General features: G+C 41.8%; 1 protein-coding gene across 1 annotated transcript in view; it reads right to left on the reverse strand.

Moving 5' to 3' along the window:
• The window catches only part of PCNT (pericentrin), a 102,441-nt gene that overhangs the window by 20,119 nt on the left and 69,706 nt on the right, over window positions 1-12,616 (reverse strand). Inside the window, 5 exon segments of the mRNA XM_050899943.1 lie at window positions 434-607; window positions 876-1,073; window positions 6,915-7,069; window positions 7,514-7,619; window positions 8,501-9,025. Coding sequence (XP_050755900.1) covers window positions 434-607; window positions 876-1,073; window positions 6,915-7,069; window positions 7,514-7,619; window positions 8,501-9,025 — 1,158 coding nt within the window.

Here is a 12,616-nt window from a genome sequence, read left to right on the forward strand (position 1 = left end):
ATAGTTATTAATAATAGTTTATACGTAATAGTTACTACAAACCACCTGGTCGGAACATAAAAATTAAATATTATCAGCAAAAAATCCCAGATGCAGAGTTAGCTCAATATATACCCTTTGCAAGAGAGGTCTGTGAAGCTCTAGGTAGAATTCTTCCCCTCCTTCCCTTTTTATCAATTATTTCCTTTTCACTATCACAATCTTTCTGGATGCCAGCTAAAATAATCAAGAAGCTTTGTAACACAATATACAAAGTTTGAGAAAAACGGTACCAAAACATAGACTATAAAAGCCTACTGATCCCGCACAACCTGGATTAATGCACAAGATAAGATTATAACAACGGAAGTAGTAAAACTGTGAAAACCTTAAAAAAATATCAGGGAATAAAAGAAGTGATTTATGAGCATAACACTTTAAGAGGTTTTCTTACTTGTTGTTTCATGATATATTCCAGTTTTTCCACTAATGAACCTTCATCACCAGACCCAGGATTGGAGAAGTGAGACTTCAAGTCAATTTGCAACACGTTTCTCTCCTTCTCAAACACGCTCTGTACCGCTTGCAGAAGTTCTCCTCTCCAGTCAGCAGCAATACCTGAAAAGTCCTGTTAAAAATAATTTTTTTTTTTTTTTAAAAACGGCATCTCTCTCAATCTCTAACCCACTGTCTTTCATATCATTACCGTGTAAGAGTATACCTATCTGTTAATTTAAGCAGACCAAAGGTATTTAAAGAGGTCTGTTCAAATCTCAGAAAGTCCCTTGCTCCTCATACATATATGTACACACACACGCTAACTGCATAACAATATACATGTCCATATATATAAAAAACTGGTTACCTTGCTTTAAAGGATATTTTTCTTGTCATACCTTGTCTCCTCTATCTGCCACCTTGCTAAGGTAATCTTTCAGCGACTGTATAGCATCCAGCAAGGCTAAGCCCTCCTTCTGCCATCCCTCCATCGCCGCTCTGGTCTGATGAACATTTTTCAGCTCCCTAAAACCAAAGGGACTTTCTGACAAAGCCAATATTTTGCGGCTCTCCTCGTACACCATCTTCAGCACGGTCTGAGAAGGAAAAAAAAAAGGATAATGCATAATATTAGGAAACAGGCATCAGCATCCTGACAGTGTAAGAGTTGGATGGGATAGCACTAGACAACAAAAATAAGGCGGCTCTGTGAAATAAGGCTGTGATACAGCCAAAGGCACGCAGGTCTGCCCTGCTACTTGGCATGCTTAATAAACTAAGAATACACATCTACACACACACATATAGAATGAGCCAACAGTTACCAGAGAATTTTTATCTCCTAACAACTGAGGTCAATATTAAAGACTACAGTGGCCACTGTATTCTTAAATACTGTATTCACAATGTTAAGGTCAAATGGCAGCCTCAGCCAACGCATCTTAGTGCTGCGTACATCAACACGCTAATATGCCATTAAGCCAAAGGACCGTACTTTATCTTTGTTGTTTCTGAACTATTTAGCTAACTTTCCTGGGAATAAATTAATTGCTGTCAAGTCTGAAGCCACGTGACTAAACCCCAGCGATGCCAGAAAACTGAATTACGTATTTAGACAACCTTGGCTTAATTTAGCAGATTAGGTACAAATAACATCTCCCAAAATAATCAGTCTTAATAATTTACACAGTGGAAATTGTTTGCTCTGACATTGTCAGGCAAAATAATCTCTTTTAAATAAATTCCCTGTTCACAAACTATTACATCATGCACAGATGTTTCCTGGTCTCTTTTCAAGGAAGGTCACTGGGGATTTAAGTCCTTTTCTGCATAGATCTCATCCGAAATATCCCAGCCTTGACGTGGAGCTGTTCCTCATTGCTACTCACTTTAACAACAACAATACAGAGTACTTTTCTTTAACTCCTGATATTCTTTCTTCGCACTTTTTTGAATGACTTAACTTTTGAACCAACTTGAGTTGCTTTTCTGTCACCGGAATCAAAATAGTGATTATTTCAAGAGCCAATGCTAAACAATGAAAACCTTTAGTAAATATTAACAACAGAAGCACACTAAAGTGTTCAAACCAAACATTCAGTACTGGAATATGCACTCAGATCTTACAGCCAGTAAAGTCTAGATTGATGATCCACAAAAGAAACTAAATAAAAAAATTCTGTTTCTTAAGGTAAAATTCATTTCTTCCATGAAGGCTATGAAACTATGCTCTTTGAGAATTATTAATTTTTTAGATACAGAATCATAGCACGGTTTGGGTTGGAAGGGCCTTTAAAGATCATCTAGTCCAACTCCCCTGCCACGGGCATGGGGACATCTTTTATGAGATTAGGTTGCTCAAAGCCTCGTCCAACCTAATTTTGAACGCTTCCAGGGATGGGGCATCCACAGCTTCTCTGGGCAACCTGTTCCAGCGCCTCACCACCCTCATTGTAAAGAATTTCTTACTTATATCCAATCTAAATCTACTCTCTTTCCGTTTAAAACTGTTGCTCCTTCTCCTGTCACTGCAGGCCCTGGTAAAAAGCCCCTCTCCATCTTTCTTATAAGCCTCTTTTATATACTGAAAGGCCGCAATAAGGTCTCCTCAGAGCCTTCTCTTCTCCAGGCTAAACAACCCCAACTCCCTCAGCCTCTCTCCATAGGAGAGGTGTTCAAGCCCTCTGACCATTTTTATGGCCCTCCTCTGGACCCGCTCCAACAGGTCCCATGTCTGTCTTGTGCTGGGGACCCCAAAGCTGGACGCAGTGCTCCAGGTGGGATCTCACGAGAGCAGAGTGGAGGGGGAGAGTCACCTCCCTCGACCTGCTGGCCACGCTTCTTTTGATGCAGCCCAGGATACGGTTGGCTTTCTGGGCTGCGAGTGCACATTGCCGGCTCACGTCCAGCTTTTCATCCCCCAGTACCCCCAAGCCCTTCTCGGCAGGGCTGCTCTCAATCCCTTCATCCCTGAGTCTGCATTGATACTGGGGGTTGCCCCGACCCAGGTGCAGGACCTTGCACTTGGCCTTGTTGAACCTCATGAGGTTCACGTGGGCCCACTCTTCCAGCCTGTCCAGGTCTCTCTGGATGGCATCCCTTCCCTCAGGTGAATCAACTGCACCACTCAGCTTGGTGTCATCCATAAACTTGCCGAGGGTGCGCTCAATCCCACTGTCTGTGTCATTAATGAAGATATTAAATAGTATTGGCCCCAGTACGGACCCTTGAAGAACACTACTCATTACTAGTTTCCACTTCGACATTGAGATGTTGACTGTAACTCTTTGGACGCAGCCATCTGGCCAATTCCTTATCCATCTAACAGTCCACCCATCAAATCCATATCTCTCCAATTTAGAGGCAAGAATGTTGGGGGGGGACACCATATCAGAGGCCTTACAGAAGCCCAGGTAGATGACAACATTTGCTCTTCCCTTGTCCTCCGATACAGTCACTCTATCATAGAAGGCCACCAGATTAGTCAGGCACAATTTGCCCTTGGTGAAGCCATGTTGGCTGTATCTAATCACCTTCCTGTGTTCTATATGCTTCAATAGAAGTTCCACGAGGATCTGTTTCATGATCTTACTGGGCACTGAGGTGAAGCTGAAAGGTCAGTAGTTCCCAGGGTCCTCTTTATTACTTTTTTAAAAAAATGGATGTGATGTTTCCCTTTTCTCCAGAGTGGCTTAGCATATACATCTGCCAATTCCCTCAGGACCCTGGGATCCATCTCTTCGGGTCCCATGAACTTGTGTATGTCCAGATTCCTCAGGTGGTCTTGAACCTGATCTTCTCTTACAATGGGAGGGACTTCATTCCCCGAGTCCCTGCCTTGAGGTTCAGGGACTTAAGATGTGAGATTGATTGCCAGTGAAAATTTGGCAAAAAAAGTTGTTGAGTACCTCAGCCTTGTTGGTTGTCGCTAGCTCTCCTGTCTTATTCATCGTGTGTGTACACACACATTTTCTTTAATCTTCCTTTTCTGCCCAATGTACTTGGAGAAGCCCTTCTTCTTATTCTTCCTCACGTTCCTTGCCAAATTCCACTCCAACTGTGCCTTAGCTTTTCTGATCCCATCCCTACACATCCAGGCAGCATCCCTATATTCTTCCCAGGTTACATATCCCTGGTTCCACTGCCTGTGCATTTCCTTCTTACACTTTAGTTCGACCAGGGGGGCCTTACTCAGCCACGCTTGTCTCCTGCCTTCCTTACCTTATTTCTTACACATGGGAATCGAAAGCTCTGGTGCTTTAAGAAAGATGTCCTTAAATAGCTGCCAGCTCTGTTCTGCTCCTTTATCCCTGAGGGCAGTTTCCCAGGTAGTCCCATCCACAAATTCCTTAAACAACTGAAAGCTTGGTCTCCCAAAATCCAGCATCCTGACTCTACTCTCTTTTTCAAAGACAGCTCTGTACTATCAATCCTTTTTTTTTTTTTCTTTTTCTAACATAGAGAGAAACCCCGCTGCCTCTCCTTCCTTGCCTGTCTCTTCTGAACAGTTCATAGCCATCAACTGCATCGTTCCAATCGTGTGATTTGTCCCACCAAGTTTCAGTGACAGCAATTAGATCGTAGCTTTCTAGCTGCACAGTGACTTCCAACTCCCGTTCGTTACCCATGCTATGTGCACCGGTATAGATGCACTTCACTTGGGCTGTTGACTGTGTCACCTTTTTGGAGGAACAAGCCCCAGTTTCTTTGAGGCATTTCACAGGCGTTTCCCCGTTGGTTCCTAATACATCAGCAGCCCCTGGCTCTTTTCTGTTGCTCAAAACTCCATCCCCTTCTCCCGCTAACTCTAATTTAAAGCTTTCCTTATAGGTTTGGCCAGCTTAGTGGTGAAGACGCTCTCGTCCCACTTGGTCAGGTGAATCCCATCAGTTCTCAACAGACCCGGCCTTCTCAAAGGTGATATCCATGATCACAGAAATCAAAACCTTGAGTATAGCACCAGCTACACAACCAGGCATTCACCTGTTTATGTCCTCCGTCCTGGACACCTTCCTCTCACTGGGAGGACAGAGGAGAACACCACCTCTGCTCCCAATCCTTTTAACATTGATCTGAGGGACACATAGTCTCTTTTGATGGTGTCGTGGTTTAACCCCAGCCAGTAACTAAGCACCACGCAGCCACTCGCTCACTCCCCCCACCCAGTGGGATGGGGGAGAGAATCGAAAAAAGTAAAACTCGTGGGTTGAGATAAAGACTGTTTAATAGGACAGAAAGGAAGGAAATACTACTAATAAAATTACAATACTAAAAGAATTAGAATATACAAAACAAGTGATGCACAATGCAATTGCTCACCACTCGCCGACTGATGCCCAGTTAGTTCCTGAGCAGCGATCGCCCCTCCCGGCCAACTCCCCCCAGTTTATATACTGGGCATGACATCGTATGGTATGGAATATCCCTTTGGCCAGTTTGGGTCAGCTGTCCTGATGTGTCCCCTCCCAGCTTCTTGTGCCCCTCCAGCCTTCTTGCTGGCTGGGCACGAGAAGCTGAAATATCCTTGACTGAGTATAAACACTACTTAGCAACAACTGAAAACATCAGGGTGTTATCAACATTCTTTTCCTACTAAATCCAAAACACTGCACTATACCAGCTACTAGGAAGAAAATTAACTCTATCCCAGCCAAAACCAGGACAGATGGTTCCAAGTTGCCTTGTTACAGTATTGTTAGACCCTACATGGAACAGTAGGAGCGGATGATAATCTGTAGGGTTCACCAGGCTTGGCAGCCTTTCAGTGATGTCACGAATAGCTCCTGGTAGGCAGCAAACTTCTCTAGAGAAATTGTCTGGACAGCAAACGGGTGCTTCAGTGCCTCTCAGTAAGGAATCTTCAATTACTAATACTTTATGTGCTTTTCTGGTGGCACTGGTTCTAACGCGAGTGAGCGGTTGCTTCAACTTTGCATGGTTGGCTTTTCCTGGATCATGTCAGTTACTCAATGTGCTCTTCATTCTCCAACCCCAGAGCGTCATGTCTGTTATGAAGGGGCACTTCAGAGGATGGAGGAAGGTTCTTCCTTCTGCCTTGAGCAGAGATGAAGGTCCAGTCTCCTTCATCTTGTGAGTTACTTGTGTCAGCTTGAGTTTGAATTCAGGCTTACCCTCCCCTTGCACAGCCTTCCTTCATTGCACACATCTTCCTTCATTTTGCTGAGCAAGCTGAAAGAATCTGCTAAACATTTTAGGAGGCAGCATTCACTTTCTAGGAAGTGTATTTCTTCCAGTTTCTTATTACTCAAGTTTCTTCAAGTATCCAAACTCCCTGTTTCCTACTGCACTTACCCACGTACTCCTCACCAGCCTCACAGATGAGGTGATTTGGAGCACTGAATTTCTCCTTTTCACCAGCTGGAATTCCTGAGAGCTCATTCAGCTGCAAGCACCAAAGCAAAGAGTCCCAGGCATATACTTTCTTAAACTTGCCTTACTGACTAGAACAAGCAAATCACTGCTCAGTCTTCTTCATGCTCCTTGAACTGACTCTGAAAGATCCCTCCACACCTTGCAGTGGCGTTTCCACAGCTCTCCATCATATCAGAATGATAAGAATAGGCAGGGGAGCACAATGGCAGCTAGCTACGCTTATTTATGAAACAGCTTTCTGTAAAGCCTCCAAGACAAACCCATAGATCAGATCAATCAGTCCTTGTACCGCTACATTCTGGAACATCACCGGTGCTGTCCTAGCAAAACTTTTTCAATTCTAGCAAGCACAAGCAAGACAAATGTCAGTAAATTTGTCACAGGAGAGATGCAAAAATGACTCAAGAACCATAATCAACTTGAAGTTTAAACGATTACAGAACCGTTTACAGTGTAAAGGTAGCAGCTAACTATTTCATATTAGCATTTCATTTTCGCTGTTTCAGTTTTAATTTGCTGGTATGCTTATATTAATCATATATTACCTTCAGCTGTGGTGAAAGTATTTCCTTTTCTCTCATTGATTCCATAATATCTGGAAAGATTCCACGGTACCGCAGATAGGCCATGAAACTAGCATCTAGGTGGTCTGACGTCTGTAGCTCCTGCTTTAGTTTAGCTGCCAAATTTGAGCTGGTATCTGAAGACAGAGACAGCCCCCCCCCGCCCCCGCAAGTGTTACAAAGGTGAAAAGAATTTGAAACCAGCATAATCGTTTGCAAAATAACCATGATTTCTTCTGCTACTATGAAAGCAGGGTCAGCTGAAGTTAGTTGGTTGAGATCTCAACTAACTTAAACAAGTAAAAAGGTTGTAAGTTGCCTTTAGCACCAGAGAAAGTGTTGTAAAGTCTGGACTCACCAAAACCCCATGCCTCCTTTTCAGTATATAAAGATGAAAAGGTAAAAGCAGACTTCCACTAGCACAAATATACAAGTCTTTCTAAACAAAGAACCACCTGAGAAAGGCATAGCTTTCAAATAAAAGATCTACAGTAAAAGAAAACGGGAGAAAGAGGAAACCTTACAATATTTTTATACTGAAGTTAACAAAAGGTGAAAGGAGTCTACAAAGTTAAACTTACTGCTGCCATATCCATCGCTCATCGCATCTATGGCAGATACTCTTGATCTTACATCATCTTGTAATTCAGAAGGGGTTAAAGTTAGATTATCAGCTTCTCTCATCTGCTTGGAAACAATTTTTCACATTAATTTAGTTTTCTGAATCCAGCTATAGAGTTTTCTGCATTTATAATAACTTTGTTACTAGTGCAGATTTTAGCAAATGCCTACTTGATCATAGTGGTAGAAATGGCAAATACCACGATGAATGCAACATTGGTGCTCTTTGGAACCCATTCCACCTCATTTTTTTCTCCCTTTCATTAGTCTTAAGAGACAGACACGTATTTATAATTAATTGCCCTTCAAGAGCAAGGCACAAAAATATACAACTGAAAATTAATTTTCTGAAATACAGACTTTATCTTCCCGTGAAATGATACAGACACAAATATATAAAATATTTCCATTAAAAAGAAAAACCTCTCTTCTCCAATTTTGAAACGGTCTCTTCTAACATTCAACGACAGATATTCGTAAGTGGAGAACTGTTACAGTAAATTGAGTACCGTGGTAGCAAAAAGGTTTTACAGGTTTTAGCTCAATTACTTTAGCTCAATTACTCAACACACGAAGTATTATCACAAATTTATCAGTTATCAGAGCACAAGAGCAATACCCGTATTTTTACTGACACCACATCAGCAGCGTATAGACGTGCAGGACGCGAAGCCTGCTGTAAGCAGCTTATTGCTCCATTTTAGGTTTTGGAAGACTGTTTTCAATTATTAGAAGCAGTGGTAAACAGTGTTTTAACACAGACCAGAATTTGCTCCACTATCTGACAGTGAGAGAGGAACTAACAATCGTACGTCCAGAACGTTACTACCCCTCTTCGTGTGTAACTTCCTACTCCTTGGATCCAATGGCCCAACAATGATCCGAGGGGGACAGAGCTGAGCGGTCTTGTTTAATTAGAATGAAATCAGACATGAAATATCACTTACCAAAATCTTCTCCATATCTTGGTCATCATCAACAGAGTAGGTGCTTTCAGAGAAAGCTGGAGATTTTCTATCTACTCCCACTCCTGCTTCCTCACTGCCATTTTCATACAGGTTAGAATATCCCAGCAATACAGAATTATCTTCTTGCACGGATGACCTGGTGTGCATCATTTCAAAATCTGTGCTTTCGACTTCCGAAAAGGGCGTCAGATGAAGCACTGGTTGAAGTTCTGTGCTTATATCTTGCTTTCTCACAATCTCAGGTGAGCCCCATGAAGCCATACCTGCAATGAAATTCTGGAAGTCTTCTGAATTGTCTTTGCCTACGTTCAAATTGTGTTTTGGAGAATCAGGAGTTTGATGAATTTCCAACATTTGCTGGCAATGCTTTTTCAAATCTTGCTCCTCTTCAGAGTTGTTGATCACGTCCAATTCCTGAGTCAAGATATTTTCTTGTGATTGCTTAATCTGAGTTTTTGGATTTATATTGTGACTTGTCAAGTCAAGTGTAACTTCATCTTTTTCCTACAATGAAATAACACATATTAATTGTTTAATGGAATTTAAATACGATTTTACAAACTGAAAAACACGCATTTAAAGAGATCTTATCAAATTTCATAGTCATATCTATTATTATTCCTAGGTTTTATGTAAAAATGATCTGACCCTTTAGTATATTTTATATGCCAGCTAACCAGGCTTTTTAACGAGCATATCATCAATAGGAGGAAGAAAAAAAAAAAATCTGTACAATAAGCAAATGTGTTTCTGCAGAGCTGACTTTTGTATCAATCAGGAAAAAATGGTAATCCTTGTAGCTGTGTAGATAACCTTCCTACTTTCACATAAATACAAATCAAAACCTGTTGCTTTCCTAACTGGACAGATCTCCTGAACTATCTTAAGGTTTGGTTCCTGACCCAGGGCACCAGGAAAAACGGTTAAGAAGTCTACAGATGGTTCTGTGTCTGCCATTTCAATGCAGGAGAAACTGTCGACCATCTACTTCTAGTCACTGGAGGGAAGAGCAATATAGATTCCCATATCCCATCATGCAAGACACACAGCAGCCATACATACCAACATGCCTTCTCCTAAATTTTGGTAAGGCCGTACTTGTACCTTTCAGTGTCCTGTTCCCACAGGGGGTACTCTACCCTTTTTTTATTATTATTATTTTATTTTTTTTATTTTTCCAAGCACCAAACAACAGACTTAGGTCTCTGCTGATCAGCAACACTGCAGACCGTTTCTCAAACTCTGACTCTGTAAAAACAGATACGCTAGGTCAGACCAAAGTCTTTCTACCCAACCACGATCTCTGGCAGAGGCCAACAGGGAGACCCAGCTAGCATGGACACAACAGGAGTCCGCCTTCCTCAGTTCTTGTGATCCTTGCACAGAACTAGCTATTCTCCAGCCTGAGGACTTGGCTATCTGAATGGCCACAGAACCCTTCCAGCATCTTTCCGGTAATGTGAGGGCACGGTCACTGACCAGGCCAAGGCTAGACTTCCACCTTCAAACTGCAGAGACATCTGAATAATGTCAATACTGTGCCATGGAGTGTGTAGATACATCCCTGCCTACTTGCTACAAGGGCTCTCATCTAGTCAGCTCCTGCCTACCTTGCTACAAGGGCTCTCATCTAGTCAGCTTTCTTCCCTTCCCAAGGCCTCTTCAAGTTATTGTTCTTTTTCTATCACCTTAATGCTCTTTTCAACAAGAAGGTGCGTCACAGACACCATGGGAAGGCTCCTGTTGAAACCAGTGACTCTGCAACAAGTCCCGCTGCTTGCTCCAGAAGTCAAGGAGTCAAACCTTTTTGCTGTCTGTCAGCCTCTAAACCTGTTACTCACTCCACCTGGAGGCTGACATCCCAATGGAACATCTCTGAACCGCATCATGAACACACCTTTACCCTCATCCTTAGAACCTCAGGGAGCCAGTGTGCCATCACCAAGTGATTAAGGAACCCTAAGGCTAGTGTCCAACTCGCTGTAATTCCAGGGCTTACTGATGCCATTAATATAGAAATTCCCAAGGGAAAATAGGCACAGGTGTGCTCATGGCAAAGGCCGTGCCTCTTCTGCGGCAGAAGGGAGACTCCAGAACATATACTGAGCATGCCAAGCTGCAGCTTCTCTTCTAATGCCTCCACAACTGATGCAGAAGGTCTGGCTGCCTTGTTCCCTCCACTTTTTCATCTTCAGGGCCCCAGGCACTGCTTCCTCTTAAAGCCCCCTCCCAAGCTGGCCCACTCACTGCTTTAAGAGGGGTCTGTTTTCCCTCCTTGCTGCCCTTTTTACCGCCATCATCCCAAGGAAGGTTTAACAGGACTAGAACGATCTTTCTGCAAAGGAACCCTGTCGGCAGCAGAGCTTTGCCCTGTCCTTGCAAAGTGGTACCTCCCCAAGCATGCCTGCCCAGCTCCCTGCAATCCAAAGTCTACACGTCCCAGGCCACATACGCAGTCAACATCTTTCTGTTTGACAGCTCTTGGTTGATTTTTCCTTCAATCGCTTCATCTAAGTCATTTTAAGATAAAATTACTCTATTGACCTCTTAGATTCTGTGGCTAAGAGTCTAAATGATGTACTGTTTGAAAGGATATTTCTTTTCGCTTGTTTTAAAGCTGCCACCATGCAAATTTAATTTCATTCTCCATACCTCATACACTGTAAGATACAGTGAATAATTATTCTCTCTCTCATTTTAGACCGTCACCTTAATTCTTTTGTGTTAATCATCCATCTTAGCTGATGAGTCCTAGCCTGTTTTAAGCCTAGTGCTAGCTGCAAGTACTTTACCCTTTTAGCTGTTCCTCCAGCTTTTTCGTTTCTTAATACATTTCCTAATTTTCACATTGTTCCCACTTTTGAACCCAAGAATAACTGTAGGGGGTTTCTTTGTTCTTCTGTTAATGCTGCATTTGTTTGCATTATGTTCACTATTATACAAAGGCTCTTCAATGTTAACAGTTTGAACCAACTCTCATTTAGGGTTAAGAGCTGCTTTATCTCATGTGGGTTTTCTGTCTTGGTACTCCAAGCAGCAGTCATTTCTTTTCCTTTGAAGATGTTCTGTATAATGGCATTTAGCTAATCCGTGCTAGAACAGAAGTACCCAAATATTGTTATTTTTCCCCTTCTCCAGCTCTTGGGCTCGTGGTCGCTATCTTGCTCGGATAGTTGATACTCTAAACCAAATACTGTACTTTTCCTTATAATGGGATGAGCTAGATCCATAGGAAAAGGTCTATCGTAATGAATGCTTGAAGACACGGTAGTTTACTTATTTTGACTCAATATATTCTCCAACTTTGATAATGATCCCTCCTCAACCTACTTTAAAACTTTTAGCACTTAAACATGGAAATATATATACATGAACTTAAACATTTCAGAATCTAAGTTTCTACTTGAAAAGTGATTTTTAAATGATTTAACTGCCCCCAGAATTCCGGCATACCTTTATATCCTTCAAAATTTTACCAGTTCTCTCTTCACTGAATCCTAACTCCTTTTTTACTGAGTCTAATTCAGGATTAAGTTCTTCTTTATGAGATGCCATCTTTACAATGAAATTCTTTTCATTCTGTGAAGCATTCATAGCCTTTAACTCTCCCTGCATTGTGTTCAAAGGAAAAATTTTTTACGTGAGCCGTTTCCATATTCATATAAGACTGTATATTTTCCATACATTCTCAAATTGTATCTACAGTAACTATGATTTTAAAGTTGTGCAGGCACCTCACACTGTATATGTATTTTACATGACAAACAGCATAAATAATGCAGTCGCCTGGAACTCACACAGCATATTCTGGTAATGTAAGCTTGTAACAAATAATGATTACTAAGCTGAGATCAAGCAGCTGTACTCTTATTCTGGACAAGAGAAAGACAGTGTTGCTGTATGTGATTTAAATCAGAAAGCTGAAAACTGACCTTCATGAGTTACTGCTACTACTAAGTGGCTATTACAACTTGAAAGAGACGTATAGAGACAGATAAAAAACACAGCCAGTAAATCTGGTACATATTGTATTTGGTTATGGCAGTTATTTATGTTCTTTAAACAGGGATCTAACAATCACTATCTGTATAAGCA

The sequence above is a fragment of the Gymnogyps californianus genome, chromosome 7, assembly GCF_018139145.2.
Source record: "Gymnogyps californianus isolate 813 chromosome 7, ASM1813914v2, whole genome shotgun sequence".
NCBI lineage: Eukaryota > Metazoa > Chordata > Aves > Accipitriformes > Cathartidae > Gymnogyps > Gymnogyps californianus.